This window comes from Cariama cristata, unplaced genomic scaffold, assembly GCF_000690535.1.
Source record: "Cariama cristata isolate BGI_N322 unplaced genomic scaffold, ASM69053v1 scaffold9067, whole genome shotgun sequence".
In the NCBI taxonomy this organism is placed as follows: Eukaryota; Metazoa; Chordata; class Aves; order Cariamiformes; family Cariamidae; genus Cariama; species Cariama cristata.
In genome coordinates, this window is record NW_009624903.1 from 68,472 (window position 1) to 91,385 (window position 22,914).

The window sequence follows — 22,914 nt, forward strand, 5'->3', positions numbered from 1 at the left end:
TCAGCAGGACTGTGCACATGAACAGGGGCAGGAGGATTGGGTCTGTTGTCTTCTACTCTGTTCTCTTTGATCCTGCAAGTATACTGTCTGCCAAGGTCGCATCAGGCTGCAAAGGCACTTATCGCAACTCTGTATGATCTGTGTCTGTCCTTTATTTATTCAAAATGCGTTTGCCTCTACAATTTAATCTGCTGTTCTCTCCCTCCCCTTCCTCTTGGTGAAGTCTAATTACAGTTTTATTCCAGGTCCATCTGGTTGCTAACGATGCTGGACATCACTGCTGAATTCATTCTAATATTTGTTGTGTATTTTCTAGGCTGGACGCTGAATAATAATATTCTCTGAATTTGCTTTGCCTCTATTTCCTTCCTCCCTGTTGTAGCTAATTGCGTAGTAATGTGTAGCCATGGGATGATTACTCCTCCCAGTGCAGATCTGCTAAAAGTTGCCTATTTCAGGCTGCAGAATAAGGGGTTTTTTTTCTGGTTTTGAGGAGAAGATTTCAAAGTCCACTCTACCAGCTCCCTTCACTGGTGTGGAACGAGTTGGGCAGTGGCTTTCTCTGGTTATTTCCCCCCCGCCCCCTGCCCCAAGCATAATGCAGTTTATAACTGTGAGTCTCAAAGCATCCTGGTGGCAGTGTTTCAGCATTTAGAAAGACAATTTTGCCAGTGACTGCTCCATGTGATGGTTGAACACACAGTAACTTCAGGTTCCCAAGCCTGGCTTGTGCAGTGCCAGTGCTAGGAATTTTTTTTTTTTCTTCTTTTCTCTTTTGCTTTCTGCAACACTGCCTGGGAACACAGACTCACACGTTACCCATGACCTGACTCCCTGGCTAAGAATAGCAATCGCAGTGCAACTTGGGTTCAGTCTCACTGGACACATACTGCAGCTGGGAAACAGGAAGGTCCAATTAGCCCATGCTCACAAAACCACACACATAAAAGGAGTACGGAGGATTTTGTATGTTCACCTCTTTTTAAGACTGCAGAATAAGGGGAAGAGGTTGGCACAGGTGTTCAGTGAGCCAAGATAAATTTTCTTTGCTCATGACACTGATTTGTACAGGAAGTTTACATACAGAAGTTCATCTTCTGGGCTGAACAGAACCTTTTCCAAAAGGGTCGTGTATCCTTATGGCCTGTCCAGCCAAAAATCATGCAGGATGGGACAGTAAGCAGTGCTGATTAGCATCTCCTGAGCTCTGCATAAGACATGTTTGAGATAGCCCCCAAAGACATTCAAGATAGCCCCCACAGACATTCTGCGCAGCAAAGTGAATGTATGAATTTAGCACACGCTAGCGGACCTGCAATAGCTTGTCCTGAACAGCTAATGTCACAGTGATGCTGTGGCACTATCTTTAGCATGAGTGAGCAACAGGTCTCACTCTAAGCACATGCTAAAGCCGACTTTGCTCTCGTTCTTACCCCATCTTGGTGGGATGCGCCAGCACATGCTACATTCACACCTTCATTTTTTGGTGCAGACATGCTTTCAGAGTAAAAAATACCGGTCCTGCTCTGTAATTTTAAGACAGGAGCTAAAGTATTAGTAATAGAAACTATTGGGCTAATGACTGTTGTAATACTCATTGTGGCTGGATAAAGATAAAGGTGACAACCAGTGAGGTTTAAATAGCACATTCCCAGCTTGACTGTTCCCTCTGCTCCATCGTGACGTGGCAGCCAGCTGTTCCCAGTGCCAGCACAGAGCATTACATCTGGAACATGAACTGGTGGATTGATATTCACATTGGCAGAAGGGGAGCCATTTTTTGAGAGAGCCGCATGACACCATTCCTGTACTCTTCCCCCAGCCAAATCTAAGCAAAATGGGGAAGGGTGCTGTGTTGCTAGCAGAGATGTCTGGAGGAGCTGGTCCTGCAAGCCCTACTCCTGTGAGCAGCCATGCTCAAAGCAATGTACATGGCCTCCCTTCGCCCCCCGTCCCAGAGTCGGAGGGGAGGGATGGCTGCCCTGGGGTCGCATTACCTGGATAGAGGCTGCTCACACAAGGCAGGGATCCCATCTACACTGGGCTGGGCTACAGCTTGAGACACAACAAATAGACTTAAGAGGAAACCCCTTGAGGTATCAAGGCAGTAATTCTAATGATAATTTTGAACTGTTTTTGTCTGTCTAACATTCCTTTTTAATCCCCATCCTGCCTGCCCCTTCCTTATGTAGGGTTACTTTAGTGATCCTTGGAATGTTTTTGACTTCCTCATCGTAATTGGCAGCATTATAGACGTCATTCTCAGTGAAACTAATGTGAGTATTACTCTACCCTCCCCAGGATACCACCACCTCCTCCTCCTCTGCTGTTCCCTCTCTTTCTCTCTTTCTTTCTCTCTCTTTTTTTATTTCTGGTTTTTTTCCCTCTAGTCATGCTTTTATTGAACTTGCCGTCGTCCTTCTCCTTCTCCCAGGGAAAAAAAAAGGAGGGGGGGAAAATGCCTCCTTCTTTTTCACTTGTCATAGCTCGCCCCAAGGCTGTGACTGGTGAAAGCGCACAGAGTTTGGGGTGTGTGTGCTTTTTTTCCCTCCAAAAGGTAGACATGCTTGAGTGTAACTTTTTGACTAACCAGGCTTTTGTTGATACCTTCCATCATGTGAAACGTTACAGAGGTTTGAGCAACCAATACTGTAGAGTGGTAAGAGACTATTTAATATACCCACGTAACCTCTTTCTTTTCTTATTTTTTTCTTCTTCTCTCCCTCTTTCATGCTTTTTTTTTGTTTTTTTATTTTATTTTATTTTATCTTACTTTTTACTTTTTTCCCCTCTTTTCTCCCTTTCCCTTTCTCTCTCCCTTCCCCCTCTCTCTCTCATTCTTTCTTTTTCTTCCTTTCTCTCTCTCTCTCTCTCTCTTTCCTTGGCTTCTCTGCCACATGCAGCACTATTTCTGTGATGCATGGAATACATTTGACGCCTTGATTGTTGTGGGTAGCATTGTTGATATAGCAATCACCGAGGTGAACGTAAGTAGCTGGCGTCTGTCCATGATCGTGCCTGCTCTAACATTCATTTGTCTTTCACGGGTTCTTTTTTTTTTCCCCTCCCCCTTCCTCCTTTATTTTGTTTTCAGAGTTTTTTTGTTTAGTTTTGAAGGTCTCTCTTTTTTGTTTGTTTGGTTTGTTTTCTTTTTATTCTGTTTTTATTTTTGGAACGACTTAAAGGACTTTTTGACTGTTGCATCATTTACTTCCCTTCATAATCCGCCTGGCATGAATTAAACTGTATAGCAGGAAAAGTGATGGGAAATGTGGAGTGCAAGTGAAAAAGCTATTTGTGCCATGGGAAGCTGCTAGAATAGTCCCAGGCCAGCACTTTGGTCCACCCAGTGTTATGCTTTGCTTCCCATGGCAGTTCAATACTCTCCACCCCACAGAGATCTAAAGGTCAGTTCTTTCGAGGTTGAACTGTGGGAACCAAACCAGGAATCCTCCCTGTGCCTCCTCACCTAGGCTTCCTCCAAAAGAAATAAAGACCAAATCATTTCCGTTTAGAGGAACCTGCTCCTAATGTTCAGTTTCTAATTTGAAAAAAGGTAGATAAAATAAAAACAAAACAGAAAGCCCAAAGAAAAACAAAGTGCCAGAGGTTCAACCTATTTTGGGGGCTTTGCAGCCTGGTTTGCTCTGTCTCACAAATTCCACCAGCACAATTGACACTGATTGGCCCCACTGGTGCTCATCTCAGCAGACAGGTGAAGGACTGAACGAGCCATGGAGACTGAAATTAGCAGCTGGTGTTCAAGGAATAAATCACATCAGGCAAACTTTTTCCTCTGTCTTTTTTTGGAGGTGGATGGATATAGAATTAAAGGATAAATAGACAAAGGACAGGCAGGAAACACACAGATACCCAAAAGAAAGACTACAAAGGACCCACTGGGTTTATGAGTACGGACAAAAATTGCACTGCAAAATCCAGCTTAGCAAGGCCAGGAAAATAGAAAGATTGAAAGAAAATTGCTGTAAATATGTTAATGAAGAGCAAATCAATCATGAATTTGCAAAATGATGTGGCTGTTGAATAAACATTCCAGATTGGAATTGTTACGTACTGTAGAGGCAATCCATCTCAAGCAGAAAAGTGACAGCATAGTTTTCACTCAGTGCTGTGTTTAGGAAAAAACGTAGGCAACATTTTGAAAAAAATCAAAATGCCTTACTTGGAACTTACCAAACAAAATGTTTTCATATCCTGGTTCTAGTTTAATTTCTGTTCAACTTCATTTTTTTTTAATTCTGAAAGAGGGACATCTATCCAAGTTGTAATATTTTGATTTAGAATAAATAAAATATTTTATTTGACACTAGTCTATTTTCCTTACCTTTTGAGAGAATGGAAAATAGTTTCTAACTGAAAATTAACTTTTATTTTACATCTCTTAAATGTCCTACTTTCTGGACCCAAAAAACTGCTGACAACATTTCCTCCAGAACATTGTAAACAATTTTGTTTACCCTTTTACTGGAGAGGTATTAGGATTGGGCTAACTTTGTAGAGGGAGGTTATAATGAATAGCAGGCTGGAGTTGTTAATTTTAAAGAATGAAATGAAAGCCTTTTTTATGCCACATTTGTCACAAGAAAACTAAATGGGGAACCTGACAATAGCCTTCAGATTGTGGAAAAGTTCAGTTCTCATCCATAGAGGCAGAACTGTACATGGTAATTGAGGAAATAAGTACAGTTAACTGGAGATGAATTATCCTAAACATCAACAAGACTTTCCTGACTGAAGTATTTGAGTCCATACAAAAGTCTTCCAAGCAGAAAGGAGGGAAATCCTTGTGTTTTGATAAATAAATGGGGGTCTATCATAGTCAGAAAATCTGTACTGGTGGGAAAATCTAATGGATCCTTTTGAAGAAACTCACAGTAATTTCCTATAAATTAAAGAACTTTTTATACCATGGGTTAAGACACTTTGTTATACACGTCACTAAACTGTAGACATCTGAGAAGAAGATAGAGAGTCACCCAGGCCTCCTCTTACTGTTATTGGAGAGAAATGCACACCTGCCCAGGCCAACTGGTGCCTTCCTGCACGTCTCTATGACAGGGGATATGAATTGCTCTTTGGAGGTGCCCATCCAGTGGCCAGTGAGTGTCTAGGTTTGTTAGGTTTGTCTAGACACACAGCTCTCAGACACTAAATTTAAGCGGGACAAATTGCATTCATTCTCAGTATGTTGTCAAGAAGGTCACGCTGCTGCTAATTGTGCTATGTTCTGATCTTCAGTCTCCAGGGCTATCCGTACCGATGTCCTTAATTACCACTGACAAGGCTCCCTCTCTTTTCCATTCCCTGTCTAAATTCAAGTTCACGTCAGTCAAGGCTGACAAGAAGAATCCAGTTTTTTATTATAGAAGTCTATGAAAAACAAGAGTGTGCTTCTGTCCCAACAACCATCACCTGTCTTAGTTGAGGAGGCAGCAGGAGCAGCCCTGACTCTTTTGGTAAAGGTTATGAAGAGCATTGTATGATGGTCCCTCTGTTTCCTCTAAAGAATCCTTTCCTTCTATACAGTTTTTACAGATTTCTGCACACGTCTTTTTGTTACTTGGCATGTTTAAATCTCTTTTTATCTAGGCGAGTTCTTTGCTACTAGTTTCTAATGTTTGTTACTAAAAACTTGCACAATCTTTTGATGCACTGATAAATGAGCAGCAGCTATGGATGGAGTTTGTTCTGAAATGTTCTGAAATCCCTTTGCACTTATAACCCTTATTGAATAAGAGAATGTTTTGTTTGTTGGTTTGTCCTGTCGGATTCCCTTCCTGCTAGCAGCACTTGTTATGTTACATCTGTAGCAAATGGGCTTTGGAAGTAGCAGCCCATCGTGGACAGACAGTTGTCATCTTCCCAAGCAGTGTGAGGCAGTTTATCAGATACACTTCTCTTCTCCTCAGGAGCATGTTGCTTTCTTGCTGTTTGTGGGTTTGAGCAAACCTTGCCTTGTGTTTCTGTACACTGTCTTGTCTTGTTCCAAGAGACCTGGAATCTGGAAAAAGAAAGAAAAAATAAACCCTAAAATGCCAATAAACTCCACTAATTGGAGATGTTTAGCCTGGTCAGGTGCAGGTAAGATGTTTCTGCCCAACTCCTTCGAAGCTGAAGAACGTTTGGGGTAGGGTCTTAGAAGGTGCTGCTCTTGGAGCCAAGCGACAATTTTCATTGTGGTTGGTTAGGGAAGATGGAGACACCTGGCACAGGTTGGTTTGACATTTGGCCATAGACATGCAAGCCTGAAATCTCTGTGAGGTTCACCAGACGTTTGCATTCACGGGAAGTATACCTGGCAGGTGCCGAGCTGCGATAGCTGTAGTTGTGATGGGAACCCTGACTGACAGGCCCCACAGTGTGTGCTTGCATCTATTTGTGCAGTTCCCCGTGCTCTGTTTTTTTCTTTGACAATTATTTTTGTTTCTTGAAAAGGAATTTCCCAGACCAAAACCTTCGTTAAGATATATGTGAGTGTGCATGGGTGGGTCTTTGTGTGTGCACTCCAGTGGTTGTACTATATGTTCTTGAATGTGTTTGGATGCCTGTGTACGGGCTACAAATCCATGGGAGAGTGTACAGAGGCGAATCTGTGTGTGGGAGAGAGACTGTATGAAAGCATACATTTTTCATACATGTTTGTGTTGTGAATGGTTGTTGATGGAGACACATGGGTTGTTGTGTATGTAACCGAGTCTATGAACATGTTTTCTGAGCCAATGTAGCCATCTTACTGTGCAACTTTGATCTGCTTATGGGGTGGGTATTTATATCTGAGAGTTTCCTGTATGCAGGCATGTTCATCTGCATGCCTGTGGGTGAGTGTACACTTGCATGTCAAGCTCAGTGGATTTTTGTTAGCATGGCTGTGCATTCAAAAACAGTGAGAAGGCATGTACTCATGAGGTAGGCCCCCAGGTTGCCTTCAGCATTTCCGAGTTCTTTAGGAATCCTCCACTTAAAACACCTCCATGGTGTGGAGATAAGTCAAATGATAAGTCCAATTGCATCACATTAGGCCTACTTGTTTACGGCAACTTGGGAACATCTCCCAGGTCCCCCCAGCCAGCTTCACAGACACATGGAGATGCATCTCACACAACTGAGAAAGTGCAAAGGGCACAGGGCAGGTTAGAATCTCATGGGTTTGAAAACTTCAGAGAGTGGCACAGTTTCTGCTAAATTCACTTTCATATTGCCTTACTTTCAAGCTGCATTTTCAGAGCATTGCTTCTCAGTAAGTGTAGTACAACTAACTTCCAAACCACAAAATGAAGATTTTTCCAAATTTTTCTGGAAATACTCAATGATTCTATTTTTGGGTCACTCTTAAGCCCCTTCTTAAGTAACTAAAGAGGGAGGGGAGAACTTTTTAATCTGCTATTAAAAAAACGTTTTCCAAGGCAGAGACCACACCTACCATGTGTCAACTCTCTTTAAGTGCTAAGACCAAGAATGACTTTTGGGAAATAAGAGGAAAGATGATGTAATATATGGGGCCTGGGAAGTGTAGGGCCTGTGGGTTGTATTCCTTTGACTTTGGCTAGATCTCTATACCTCAGTCTCCCCATCAGTAAATTGGAGATTGTTATTATTCCCTATGTTAAGAAAGCATTGTCACTAGTGTTTACAAAACACTTTAAGTTCCTTAGAAGAAATCATTAAGGTGGTAACAATTATTACTAACTGTTACAATAATAAGAAGAAAGAAAATGTTATGAGATTTGAATAAACGCCAGCAAATTTGGAATATATCATCCCACAAGTAGCCCCAGGCACAGGCTTGTATTTCCTTGCTTTCCACATCAGCAGACAGAGCCTGGAGTTGAGTGCTGTGAAGCTGACTGACAGCCTGCTGTCCCCTCCTCCAGGCAGAGAAAGTTGCTCATTATTGTTTGCTGTGCTGTATTGAAGGGGGAAATCAAGTTCCATTTCTACTGTGTGCTACGATGCCCAAAGTGATGAAAGAATAAGTCAGACCCTGAGTCACTAGGAAAGCTGCTAATGTAACCTCCTTCCTCTCAGTCAGAGAGAAAAGGCAACACCTCTCTGGTCCATAGGGTCCTTTTTCCATCACCCTTTCCCCTGCCAGTGTCAGACAAAAGATGCGCTGTGGCTGAGTCTTTGTTTGCCACCAAAATGATGCTCATAGCAGTGCCCACTGAGCTGGATGAGTCCCTGTGGCCAGCCGAGAGGTTGCCTCTTCCAGCTACAGCGGGCAGTTCATGGTGTGCAGATGTGTGAGAGTTACGGAGGCATGTTCAGGTGGGAGCACCCCACCAGTGACAGTGGGGATCTCGTGTGTTTGATTCTGTCTGTCTTGAAAGGATGTCAGGGAGGGAGGGTTTGCGCCTACCTGTGAGCCTCTCGCCAAGGGCTTCTGCTGGTGCCTCTGAGCGTGTCTGCGTGTGCGGGTACCTCTGTGTTCATCAGCTGTGTCTGGGAGTGCATGAGGATGACTGAGCAAAACCATCTGGACTGGTATCCATTCCGCCTGTTCCACTCAGTGACCTTATTCGTGTGTCTGACGGTGTCTGTGAACGCTGCAGGAGGTACAGAGGAGGAGGAGGTACCCGTGGCAGAGATGAAATGCAATACAGCAGATGTGATGAACCAGGAGGGATGTGTATGGATATGAGATGAGAATATCAGGGATAGAGAATTGGTGACTTGCAGGCTTTTGTGAAATAATGGAATATTTCCCTGTGTAAGTTGCCCTCCTGTTATAGCAGTACATGTTTTCCTAGGAGTAAGCATTGCAACTGGTTTAAGGGTTGATGGAAATGATGGGGTTTTTTAATGGAAGAGTTGACAGGAGGAGGGAAAAAAGGAAAGTACAATGTTGTGTGTGATCTGATCCATGGTGGCATCTGGGAGACATAGGACTAGGGTGCTTCAGGAAGTAGCATCCCTATGAAAAATGTTAGCGAAACTCAAAACTCATCTTGATATATTACTTCCCCTAAAAAATGTTGGTCAGGGCTGTTGTGCCTAGGTCTGCTGGGTAGGGGTTTGGTCTTTGTCTATCAGATATTCAGGAAGGCTGAGTACTTTATATCTTGCACTTCTTGAAAAGGTTTCCAAATTTGGGTAGGAAGTCAGCAAAGGGTTGCAACTTGGTTGATTCCTGAGTAGTGATGTGGTAAGGCCAGAGAGATATCAAAGCATTCAGCTCCCAAGAATACTTCGAGACCTGTGCAGTGATTTCTCCTTTAGCCTGTTTTATTTCTGAACTAAAGCAGCTCAGGCTTAAACCAGGCGCATGGGGCCTTTCCTTACAGTCATCTTGCTTTTGGTGTCAAGAGGCTTCATATGATTTATCATGGACTCCTGCTCCCATTCTTTGGAATATCTGACAGCCTATACTCAAGTCTCCCTCTCACCTTCTCCTGCACTTCTCCCTTTTAACCCACCCCGTGCCTTTCTTCCTTTTCCTCCTTGCTTTCCTCTCCCTTGTCTCCAGCCACACTAAACCTCAGAAGTTCATTTTCACTCTCAATCAATGTGTCTGAAGGCAGAGAACCAGTGGCTTAAATCCTGCAGTCCTTATTCAGGCAGAACTGAGTAAGTCGCCTGTGCAAGGACTGGAGCAGTCGGCCCCTGCGACACAGTCCTATACACACACACCCCCCCCGCAATGGGAGCAAGGATCAGTGGAAGGACGACATACATCTAGCCTGCACCTCAGTTGGGACTGGCATTCATCTCTGTTGCTGCGTCTGTCCGTTTGTCTTTCTGTCTCTGCCTGTCTGGTTCTCTCCGCTTCCATGCCCTTTGCTGCTCAGATTTTGGCCATCAGCTGCCACTGGACACAAATCTTTGCAATTACTAGACCTTACAAGTTCATTTACCCAAACCTTCTGGAAGAGGTAGAAAACAACTCCCTCTCTCTCTCCTTCTCTATCCCTTTTTCTCAAATGCCATCTGGGTAGCAGAGGCCTCCAAATTACGTAGCAAAGGGCTGGAGAAGCACAGTGGCTTCTTTTGACATCTTGTGTTGTCATACCCTTACTGCTGCCATCCTAGAAGTTGTACGTAGTCCTGAGCTATCCCTGTGTGCGTATATGTATGTATATTTGATTCATTTTCTTTTTGGAAAAACTACTGTTAAAATTGTTGGGGGAGGGCTGGATTTAGTTCGCTTTTTTTAATATCTGGTCGTGTTTTTATCGCTAGAATAATCCAGGTAACACAGCGTGGTGGCCTCAACTTCTCTATGTAGGAAGCCAAGTTGAAGCATGGTTGTGAGCTGTGGCAGTGCCAAATGCTAGTACTTTATTTTGCCTTTGGTGAACATCAGGAGAGCTGCTCTAAACTCTTCCCCAAATTAGGCTTAGATTGATTTGAATTTGATCACTTCCCATGCTTAATCAACAATTCTAGTGTATGTTTTTCACCCTGTGTTGGTGAGGAAGAAGCGTGGTAAGACTATCTGACCACAACCATGTTTGAACAGGGTTATTTTGGTTTTATTAATGCATATTTTTGTCATGAAGATGGGGCCTCTTTTCTCTTTTGGCTTAAAAATGTTGGTATTCTGAGTGCATTTCCAGAGTTCATAATGTGATTTGCCCATTCAAAGAGGTGATTTTGGTAACTGCACAACTTTTTCTGTAAGGAAATCCATATGAAATATGGGCAAACAGAAAAAAACTTATGTATTTTTTGCAGAAAAGGGCATAGTAAATGCAAATTATTCCTTCCTCTGTTTACTTGAGTATTTGAGCTGTTACTGATGACTAGCAATATTAGTACCATAAGAAGAAAGCATCTAGTTCCCACTTTGAACGACTCCCCATACTACCCAGTTTTGAGGAAATACCTTAATATTGTGTTTTCCACAAAACTACTTGTTATACTAGGCTTCCAACATTATTCCAGGTGCACGGAATAATCAGAATGTATTTTAATGTGGGAGAGATTTAAGAGTAGCACAAAAATAAATTTGTCCTACTGGATAAATTTAACCACACATGTGCTAGTTCATTAAAATATGAGAAACAGAAGATAAAAGAATCCAGGAGAAAAAAATCTTAAAAGCTAATTGTAAAAGCAGCAAACATAAAGCTAGATAGCCCTATAGCTGTAAGACTCGATGCACAAACCTGTCTGGAGTCCTTCTGAGTGAAAATGTTTAAAGCGCTCTCTAAAATGGTGGGACACAGCGTCTCCCTGACTGCACTGAGGAGTGGGTCGTTTTTTAATTACTGCAGGTTTTCACATACCCAAAACCTTGGTGGGTTTTGAGGCTTTTAGAGAAGGAGTCCTGTTTTCTTATTTGAGTGTAAATTATTGTTACAATAACAATATAATAGCTAATAGCAGGAACACAAAGTACCACAGGCCTGATTCTGTGCTGGTTCAATGGTAAAATAAGTGTGTGACACGTACATTGTAGTACAAAGAGCTCTTTTAAAAGCCTACATCCAAATTTTCTGAGCAGTATTTAATTTTTCTTGTCATTTTTCTATCACATCACTTAAAAAAAAACCACTACAATATTCTAACTTCAACATTTGTGACATAATACAGTTATATTTCATTTTCCTTTTAATTCCAATGTTTTTCCACAAAGCTAGTTAAAACATTCAAAAGAAAAAAATAATAAAAAATGTTAGAACTACCTCAAGCTGGTTATATTTTCCACTGGCTTGCTAGCCAGGATAAATCATTCCTTTTGCCTAGCAAAAGTTTCTTTTAACTTTCCCTGAACTCTGATAGAGATTGTATCTTTATATGAATCCATAGAAAAATCTCTGACTCTGATTCCTTAGATCATCTCTGAATATATTAATGTTAATTAATGACAGCCCCCTAAGCACCATAAGTGAGATGGTCAAAAAGGTGCTCAGGTGAATTCAAATCCAGCTAGTTCTGTCATCTAAGGGAATTCCTTGAAGCAGTGAAAGATGTTTTCTGGCATTTAATTCTCTTTTTTCTACGACCTAGTTTGCTGAGAATGCCCAAGGAATTTTCCAGCGTCGCCGTTCTCCACACGCAGATTACAGTAATAAGGGGTGCACAATCCCCTATATTTCACTCATTCAGTTTTGCTGTAAAAGCTTCTGTTCATCATCCAAATTACAAGAGCTTTTAACATTGGTCCTCCAAGACCTCATTGCGTACACCATCTCGTACTATTATGATATTTAGAGATCTGTTAACTGGTTCCAGATTGCACTGCCAGTTGCAATGAAATCAATGAAGGTGATGGAAGGGAAAACGCACACAAATATTTCACTTGATTTCCTCTTTAACTTTCTCTTATCCCCATCTTCTTATCCCCAGTGACTTTCTCCAAATTTTGCTGACATCTTGGGTAGCAGAGATCATGTTTCCCATTCCCAGGAGCACTAGGAGTAGTTTTCAGCAAGGCAGTAATTAGTTCCCCTCTACCTACTGTATCAATGATTTTTCGTGTCTGTCTCCAGCCAAGATACCATCAGTCCAGGGGAAAGGCTGTTCCCCTTTGTAAAGGTTTTTGTGCCAGGCACTCGGCAGCAGTTCAGTGTGGTGATGGGTACCATTTTGCAAACTCAAATGTACAGACTAACAGGAATTTTTCAGGTTCCCATCAAACAAAGACCTGCTTGTGGGCTTTTTGCTGATAGGCATGAGAATGTGACTTCCAGCCAGATTTGTAATCAAAGGTAAACACATATAAACTAATTTTACCTTTTCTAATATATAGTCCATATAGCACTGTCACTTAGCTCCTGTCCTGCTCCCTCTACCATCATATGTTCCAGCCAGGCAAACATAAGTGTTTTATTTCTCACTAGACAACTGTTTTTAAAATGGCTGTGCTCTTACCTTCCCTTACTGGTCTGTTCTTTGTGGAGACTGTCTGGCACAACATGCCAACAAAATTACTTCTGCTTCATCTGTCTTCCTAGACATCTGCTAAATGGGACCCATTCCCTCCTGCATCCAGATGACCTAGCTGTAGAGACTGAATTGCTGCTTATGGTCAGCTGATTCGTGGCCAAAAATGTGGCTCTGGCTCTAGTTGCCAGTAAAACTGTTGCAGAGTAATGGGACATCCTAGCTGGTCACATCCCGGTTGTTCTCTCAAAATCCGCTTTTAAATTCAGAGGTACCAGTCAGCAGTGCTGTCTGCTGAGCCTTGTCTGAGTGACTGGGAGAAAATCTGCTTCACCTAAAGCCAGATAAGTGACACCTTTTCCTAAGCTGAACAGACATGAAGGCAAAGATGCCTCAGCAGTAAAGAAACACTTGTTAATAGAAAGGCACTAAAACAAACTGATATTTAGCTAGGGATTTTGAGGCTCAACTGTTTAACCGGACTTGAACTAATAAATCACACACAGAGAGCTTTACGTATCATCCAAACTATCCCTATTACTTGTTTTAACCGAAGAATTCATCAAATCAATAATCATTTATTCTTGGAAAAAGGTGTAGAACAAAAAATTGTTGCTTGGCAGCTTTGTAACAGCTAGCTGTAGTCTCCATATAACCACCTCTAATGTGATCTGATAATGCCTGTGATTGGCATTTCCAATCCCAGAATTGCTCACAGGCTTTATTGTATCCCATATTAATATACAGAAACCCAGGATGACTCTGTAGGCTGTTTTCTTCTAGGAAATGTTCTGCATCAACATTACATAACTTTCTAAGTTAAAAGGCAATGAAAAGACACAGCCTGGGAATTAAATACTAACTGCTACAAATCTCAAATGAAAATGGTCCATAACAAACACTTTGGGCTGCTGGTATCTCTCGCTATCCTCTCTTGAGCGGAGATTCATTACCCAAAAGTAACAGGGGCTGCTAGTTCACCTGTATCTACTGTCTCTTGCACTCCACGGTCTTGTTGCATTTGAACGAAGGCAGATTGGGTTTTCTCCTGTTTTCAATGGCATGTGCAGTTTCTTTCAGCAGCTTCATCAAAGCATAAGATGGCTTACTGATCTTCACCCTGTCCCAGAGCCTTTGGGCTTGCCAAAGGAAGGATCCTGGCAATGCTGTGTGCAGAGTCTTTGAGCTGGTAGACTGCCTGCCTCCCTCCCTGGAGAAACCTGCTCATGATCTAGTCTCCATCTGGCTCCATTAGTCCCCAGAAGAGTTATCATACTGAGGAGTGGATATTTTGCTGCAGACCACAGGCCTGATTCTGACCTTGATATCACCAGTGTAATTCCCCATCAGTTACCTAGGAGTTGCAAAGACACTACTGAAGCTTCCTTCTGGATTCAGGTGCTCCTGCCAACCACATCATGATAAACCCTTCATACTGAGTTTCCAGAAAACCTCTTCACAGACGGAGCCCTACAGAGTCCAAAGGTCTCCAGCCTCCTTTCTGTCCAGGCACATGAGACTGCCCAGAGAAACCCCAGTAACATCAATACACAGAGGGCACCAAGTTTTGATCTATTCTCCCTTTTTCCTTCTTCCTTATCCTTTTCCCACACCATGGAATCCTATCAGCTAATTAATAAATAATTAACAAATGGTTGTAGAACTGCTCAAATGCTCAGTGCACTGAAGACTAGCACAGCCATGACAGAAGAAGGACATACTTCTGAGAGTTTGCTTAATTTCTCAAATCATCAGCCCACAGCAAAGACGAAGCCACTAGATGTTACTCACCCTATCAGTAGTAATAGAATATTGCAAGATGTCGGAGACAAGGAAAGCTCCTGCTTACCTATAGCTCAGGAGATTCATCTTAGAGAACTCTGCTGCCATTATCCTTTCCAAGACAGGCTGTGGGATGTTACAAGAAATGGAAAAATGTGCTCCTTTTGGAAAACCAGCCCCAAAGATTTCCCTCCCTCTGTCTCTCCCAGACAATGAAAAAAAAAAAAAAAAAAAAAAAAGAGAATAATGATCAACTTAATAGAGAACATAAATCTTCCTAAAGAGGTGGAGAAAAAGACGACTGCCCTTTCCAGCACACTGATAAATACACTGCTGGGTTTGGTGTTTAAAAGCCATATTAACTTTGCCTTAGCAAAGGCCATGAGGCACATTTGACTACTTAAGAACAGCAATGAGGAAACCTTTGGCATGGATGGTAATAGAGCTGAGGAAAGCTGGAGACCTGGAAACTAAATTTTCACACTTGGTCTCTCTCTGTCCTGCTCAGTGATCTGGTCTGTTCCCAGGGTCATCTCCCTCAGTCTGCTCTGGGCTGGGACAGCCTGCTTACCTCCTCTGGGAGCCTTTGCCCTATGGATCAAGAATTGCTCAAGTGAAAAGGCAAGCTGAATGAAAAAAGTCCACTCTGTCACACATGGCTTCTGGCAGAAGTGTTCAAGTCAGCAAAACTTCTCCTCAGCTGATACTCAAACCAGAAAAATCCTTAAACTCACTCCACTTGTAAAACAAAAGTAAAAAGGACCTGCACACAACTAGCCCTTCAACACTTATTTTCATGGCTCAGTTTATCTTCAGAGCCTTCCTATCCAGATGTTCTAGGGCTTTTTTTGGCTACCTGTCCCACAAAACACAAATAATAACACACCAGCAAGCTGCACCTGCCTCTCTGAGTCAGACCTGTACTTGTACCTGAAGATGAGCAATACATTTCTGATAGTGTTTAATATCTACTTGTTTCTCAGGAGCCCCCTAGGCTTGATTACCATAGGACTTGAACTCATCATTTGCCCAAAGCTAATGAGAAGGATTATTAAAACATCCTGAAAATTAAGAATAATTTGCATAGATATACTTTACCAATTGTTCTGCTTTTCTGAAAGTCATAGGAAAAAATAGAGCTTTCAGCTGTGTAAAAAGTGAGTCTTTCATTAACTGTCCAGTAATTGTCAATCTAGGGTAATCTGCATAACCAAATTAAAGCAATTGACTTTCCGTATATTTACTTTAAGGACTTGGAACCATAAGATTACTGTCTGACAATTTCATGGATATATGTATGAAATTAATTAATAAGCTATTCAAATTGGTATGATTTGCATATTTGAAGCTAATTAGAAAAGCAAGCTCTAGAATTTCAAAATCTTAGAAATGAAGGGGAAAAAACTGATAGCTGCACGACTCATTTGCTTTAAAAGTTACCTTGACCTTATTAACTGTATTCAAAATAGGTTTTTGTTGCATATGGATATGCTAATACTTTCCCCCGAGATCTGAGATTGTGTGGAATCTATGTGAAGTATAAATGCATACATATTGCATTTGTATGAGCTGGCATTTGATGCTTATTGACCCACATGAGTTAGTGCAGGCAGAAATGTAATAGCAAACTTCATTGCAGGTGTCACATTTTTCCTAATTCCCCTTATTGCACCAAATAAAATTTTCATTTTCTAGCACAAGACATTTCAGTTTCTTCTGCAGAGCTGTCTGAGGATTAGCATGTTACATTGCACTGGAACAACTCAGGGCTTTTTCAAGGGAAATCAGCAAAGTGTTCACCATTTGCCCCAGTAAAGGCAGCATCACACACCTTGAGTCCCTGTTTTCCTGCAAGATGGTGCCCTTTTCTAATAGGCACTAAAATCAAACCTCAATTTATGAAAATAATCCAAAAAGCCTCTGGTCCTTCACCTAGATTAGAGTTATAGGAAGGCTTGATCTTTTGCTTCACAAAAGCCCCTTGTAACATTATTTTCTGTTTTAAAATATAATAAAAATTTTAAATTGCAAAATTTTCAGTAAAAGATCATTCCAACTGAAATAATTGAGGAAAATCCAAACATTTGCTTAAGTAAAAACAGTTTAGACTGGGTTTGATTTTTTTATATAGTTATATAACATTTCTAATTGAAATGAAAACTCAAATTGAAATGTGTGAGGACAAAATGTGAGATTTCAATCCTACATTTCTGAAATGCTTTTTTCAAAATTGACATGTTTCTACAGAACATTTCACTTTCAGCATCAGCATTCTTCTAACAGAAATTATTTTTGTAGAAAAAAAAATAATTCTGACTGGTTTTATTCAAAATATTCCCAGAAATTCTCAAAGAACTGCACACGTAATGGAAGAATGCAGAATTTAGGCAGCTTGTCTGGCTTTTTTAAAATTTTTTTTTCCTGCTAATAATTTGATTTCACTGTAAGGTTGTGGGAATTGAGAATTATGCCATCTGCAATCCAGTAGTATTCCCTGTCAGAGAAATATCAGATATGTTTCTGCTTGGTCTTATAATAAATTCATAGACTTTGGTGGCAGGTGGATTATCTCTAGAGTTCTTGTGATTAAAACCACACACAGCAGTGGCAGACAGATGACTCTGGAAGGGGTTGTGGTAACTCCCCAGTGTAATGGCAGGCTATTACCTGACAGCAGCCAGGTTGATTTGAAACACTGACTTTTTCCAGCTCTCCACAAAGACTTGCCAGCCTCCTGAAGTCTCTTCAGACTTTTGACACTACAAACACAAGAGAAAGTCCAGTGTCTTCTCTTCTATCGTGTCTCAATGGCAATGATAAATTCTAAACCTCTTTTTCTCCTATGCTCTGGTAAATGCTTTTTCTTCTTGAAGCTTGCAGATCTCATCTCAGTGTGACCCACATGTGTGAAAGAAAAATCTCCAGAACAGGAGTGCTGTTGGCTTGCCATTGCCCTATTTGTGCCCTCTACATCCAGCCAAGTTGAAGTGGCCAAACAGCTGAAACAGCCCTTCAGTTCTTTCCCGTTCCCTGAAGCAACAAAATCAAGTCACTGTTGCTCGTCAGGTATCCCTTAACAAAACTGCTTTTAATTCACCTCAAAATCTTATCTATGTTTGTACAATGAGTTCACTTCCCCAGAATGTCTCTTTTTGCCCTTCATTTTATGTCCAAGAAGGTCACATATGCAGTATGGCTAAAGTAAGCAGGACTCTTGGAGGACCTCTAGATACAAAGAACTTGAGCTAGAAAAGATTGATATCCTAGAGCTGCAAAGGAGCTACACAGCACCGCAGCCTGCTCAGGCGAACTCTACAGTGCAGATTCTCGAAGGCATCCTGCTGTAATGAGTAGAAAAAAGCAAGAAGTGAACATCTATCATCCCCTTCCTCATGGGAGAAGGCTAACAGACCAACGGACAAGTTTTCAACAGATACGGCATCTTCATGGGTAACTTCTCATTCTTCAAATGTCAACAGCAATCAAGGAAACATCTTAGCAGACATCCATCACCTACAACCAACTACTGCAAGTGGTCTCCTAAGAGCTTCATCCACAAGCCATGTTTTCCTCAGGAAAGAAATGCCATTATAGATTGTTTGTCACAAAAGGCAACATAAGTATCTCACTATTTGTTTTTTTTGAGAAATATGAAGATACTCTGTCATATCATGGTGCCAAAGTCTCAAACACAAATTTCCTCTCATCTCTTCAAACCTAGGGCTACCAGGCAAAATTAGAAAGCTGCCATTGTACCACTGCATTGACAGAGACAACTCTGACTAACAAAGCAACAATAACACTGTGCATTTGGCTGGTTAAATGTTCCCCAGCTCAAGCCAGGCCAAAGTTCTCCACAACATAAATGTTGGATTCTGTCTTGCAAAAAGAGATTCTTCCCTACGAAGGGAAGAAATCTTGTTAGAAAGTAAAAAAACTATTAGCAAGGATGTTTTACTCCTCAAATGTCAGGAAAAAATCAGTTTGGACTTCCTAGCAAGGACCGGATCCTCTGAAGAAGCTGAACTCATCATCTTCAGTGTGCCCCATAGTGTAAAAAATTACTACCATCAACAGTGCTGGTAATGGAAATGCCACCTGTCTGTTCTGTCTTCTCAGTGGCAGTCAGGTTTCTACAGTCACTGAAACATACTTACCCAGCAGTCAAGGAGCCTCCTTGGATATATTGATTAAACATATGCTGTACAAACCTCACGGAGGTCCCTGTGCTGCTTCTCTGGATAGCCATTATAGTTGTCAGCAAACCAGCTAAAAACCCCAGGGAACTCAAACCTCTCAACATGGTCCTTCATCTCCAGTGTTCCATGGGGATGAGGTGGGATTGATATCTCTTCTCAGGACTTTTCTGCTGAAACTTTCATTTGAATCTGTTTATTAACACACCTTATTTTTATCTTCCAAATCTTTATCTATCCAGAACATATTCTAAGCCATGAACATTTCAGGGGGCTTTGATACTAGCATGACAGTACAAAGTCTTCAGTCTTTTTGCTCGTACTTTTGGTCCTGTCTTTACAGCTCTAAAAGCCAAGTCATCCCTTCTCAGAATTCCAGAATGAATTACATTAGTGTAAACATTATATGATATTGACTGTTATGTATTGCCCTTGAAACACTGAAACTGGTTCTACTGGAGCACAAATTTTATCCTCTCCTAGCTTCAAAGCATTCATGCTATAATCATCAGTTGGAAAGCCATAAACACAACCTGTTAAAAACTATTTCCCTGACTTGATAGCAAGCTCAGACACCAAGTTTGATATGTGAGTCATTATGGAGGCTGAGGAGACTCATGCTCCCTGTACCCATCTGGAGGTGGTATGTTCTTTGCAAATAGCCACCAGTAAACCTTACTCACACCTCCCCAGGTGGAGCATGATTAGCAGGAACGCAGTACTATCAGTTACCTTATTTCGTGTTGTGTGGTCTCTGAAATTTAAAGTATTTCTCCATTGAATAAACCTGTCTTCTTTCCCAGAGACTTCCTTACCTGGGATCCTGAATTCATGATGGGCATAAGCTGTGCCTTTCAGTTTTGTGCCTGTAGGGGCTTTAAGGACACACACAGGCTAGCAGCAGCTCGAGCAATGTGTTCATTTAAAATGTTGGTGCTCTGGTACACATTGAATATAGTTAAAATGAGATATATGCAGGCAACAATATCCTGAGGAGCTTTTCAGATGTGCTTTGGAGATCCCTCAGTCTTTATCCTACCGAATCTTTACTTTGGCTTCTAGAACCCACTTTTCTGTTTCTTGACCTCTTCTGCTCTATTAGCATCTCTATTACCTTTTAAATATGGTGATATCAAAGGAAAAAAAAAATAAATAAATGGCCCAAGCAGTTTCATTGCACTCATCCCCATTGAGTGTCTTTACACAGACACATCCTGTGTCAGATATTTCTCTTCCTGCTCTTAACCTGCAGGTTCCCTTCTACATCACTCTTAATATGCCCCTGGACTTGTTTGTGATTTATACTTCAGGCCCCTTTTCTCCATGATGGAAATTGCACAGAGCATCATCTCTTGGCTGATCTCACTGTTTTTGTTGTTGCCCTTTCTCATTCAGTTACGTGCATGCTACTTGTGCCCCAAATGACAAGAGCAGGGTAGAATACTTGAAGTTCCTTTGCAGGTTAAACCACATGCAGGAGAAGAGATGGCTGCAAGTAAAACAAAGTACAGCCAAGACTGCCTTCTGCTAAGTGATGTTGCTTCTCCAAAAGCTCTTTCAAAGATATTAACAGATGAGGATTTGCTTTTGCACATTGTTCTGAGATTTGTAGAAATGAAATCCTGTCCATTTCAGATGGGCATTAGACGCTGGCTTTAATTCCAAGCACCTATCACCATGCCTCCATCCCTGTGAACTGATGCGACTACTACATTCTCAGGTGCCAAGTGCCTGTCCTTGTCCTAAAACTGGCATACCCACATCACTTTCAAGGTCGAAGATTCTCAGAAAATCCAGCAATAGCTCTCTCAGCTTTATAATCAGGAATGGCCACACTTGCACTTCCCAGTAACAGGTTCTCAGATATCTGTGCTCAGGTCCATATGGTGACTTTTTGACACAGGTGGAAAATGGTAGGATTTGGCTCCTCTCTGAAACCTTTGTGGATATCAGCAAATGTATTCAGCAACCCACACCTGGGAGTTGATTTCCCCCTCATATACTCATGCACAAAATACTGTATGCACAAGCATATCGGGAACCTCAGCCCACAGTGCTACAGTTTGTACAAATACCACCTGCCAGTGTTAATGGAAACTTTCTCTGGCTCCTTTTGAACCTTTACTGTAGGTAGTGATATAATTTGCTACATATTTGACCCCATCTTAAAACACAGGCCAATTACCTCAGGGAATAAGAGAGGAGTAAGTCAATCTCTACTTCACTTTCTTAGCAGTGCCAAAGATACTCGGAACCTTTGGTTTCTGATTTTCCAGCATGATTCCAGCTCCTCCAAGTTGGGCATCCTGTATCAACAGTGCATTATATAGTCATATCCTTTTATACAGACTTTTTTACTCTCTTACATTACTATTATATGCAGTTTCTGATGAAATACTAACAATATCAAAATGACAATTAAGGTATAATATTCCACAGTAACTTATAAGGTTTCTACAGGCGGTCGGTCACATATGCACCAACACTGTCAGTCAGGAAGGATGGAGAACCCTGAAAGGTGCTGAAAATTTTTGGGCTTCCTTCAGTTAGTTTGAAGGCGCTTTGTACCTTCTACCAGGAATGCAGCAACAAGCAGAATAAGAATCCTTCTATTGTTAGAAAAGATTATTTGCAAAACTACAAAGAGGAAGGGAGATGGGACAGAGAAACTCTTTGCTGGGAGGGAGATGTTTGTCCAGCAACACAAAATCAAAATCTATGCCTGGTCTGTAAGAAATGTCTCTATGGGCACCGCTTCTTTATTTGATATTCAAGCCCACTTGTGCCTGTATGTGATCTGAAAAGAAAACACAAGAGCAAATGTGAAAGAGAAGGATAAAAACAATGAAACCTGACACTACCAAACCAATGAGTTAACCCAAAAGACTATTATATGACTAGATGTACCTTGGGTTTTTAATTGTTCTCACTTGCCTATATCACCAAATAGGCTGTGCATCCAAACTACAGTTTTTATTTAGGTAATACAATGCCAGTTTGGTTACTGCAGTGTCCTTGGAGAGCAGGAGCACACTGCAGGAGTCCTCCATGGTGCCAGAAGTGAATTCTGACATTGGCAGAAGAAGAAATGCATAAGTTTCAGCTTTGCTAATGTAGTCACAGGAAGTAATGACAGACAGGTTTGGCATATGGGACATATGGTAGAGGTTAGGCCTGAAGGATTATGTTACTACTGAACTGAAGGACTCCCGATAAAGCTCGGTTTATTTAATTTCAGTTCTGCTTCTTACACCTAAGGATATTTGCAGCCCTGGGTATTTTTTAGAATTGCTCTCAGTATTGGAAATGGCCCCAGAAGTTACTGAAGGAATGTCAGGCAGAGTGTTTGCAGCAACTAGACTCTTCCAGGCATGACCAGGCTTCGCTGTGAGGTGGGTAAAGGTACAGCAAGCTAACCAGCTTTACCAACCCACTTTCCACAGCTGGTGGTGGGTGTTGCAGACTGTCCCAACCCATTGTCTTAATAACAACAATGTTATCACCCAGAACTATGTGTGAGGGAATGGGGGTATATAAATAGAAAGTGTTGCTTTAGCCTTGGGATATTATGGGTTTACAAATCAGACTGATGCACTAGAGCTGGCTGGTCCCTGTGCAGACATGGCCTGGATCTGAGTTGGGGAGCTAAATCAGCCCCTGTACTGAATTTGATAGTAGTGATACAAGAAACTTTTTAACAGTCTCAGTTCCTACACTGCCTGCATGCCAGGATGTCTAGCATTCAGGAGATACTGGGTGCAATTCACATGTGGTGGTAGTGGATACGGCTTACATCAAATTTGATGGGAGTTGTACCTGCTTCTGCCATGGCCAGCTTTGATCCTGGGCATCCCAGGGAATACGCCCAGCCTCTTGTGCATTTCTTTCAAACTCCCTTTTTCCCTCTTCTGCCATTTTGTTGCTCCTGTGTTAGCCAAGACCTAGTTTACTAGGGCTCTTGATTGAAGACTTATTACAGCTTATTTCTGTCTGCCTTTCTTTAAAGCCAGCTGAACATACCCAATGCTCTTCCTCTATGGTAAGACCAAAAATACAGACCACCCTCCCAGCTTCTGTGACACTCTTTCTA

The 22,914-nt window shown here is 41.6% G+C and overlaps 1 protein-coding gene across 1 annotated transcript in view; it reads left to right on the forward strand.

The window, feature by feature from the left end:
• The window catches only part of LOC104164139 (voltage-dependent L-type calcium channel subunit alpha-1C), a 96,128-nt gene that overhangs the window by 60,978 nt on the left and 12,236 nt on the right, over nucleotides 1-22,914 (forward strand). The window contains exons 22-24 of the mRNA XM_009703374.1: nucleotides 2,193-2,276; nucleotides 2,904-2,987; nucleotides 22,831-22,863. Coding sequence (XP_009701676.1) covers nucleotides 2,193-2,276; nucleotides 2,904-2,987; nucleotides 22,831-22,863 — 201 coding nt within the window. The remainder of the gene's footprint in view (nucleotides 1-2,192; nucleotides 2,277-2,903; nucleotides 2,988-22,830; nucleotides 22,864-22,914) is intronic.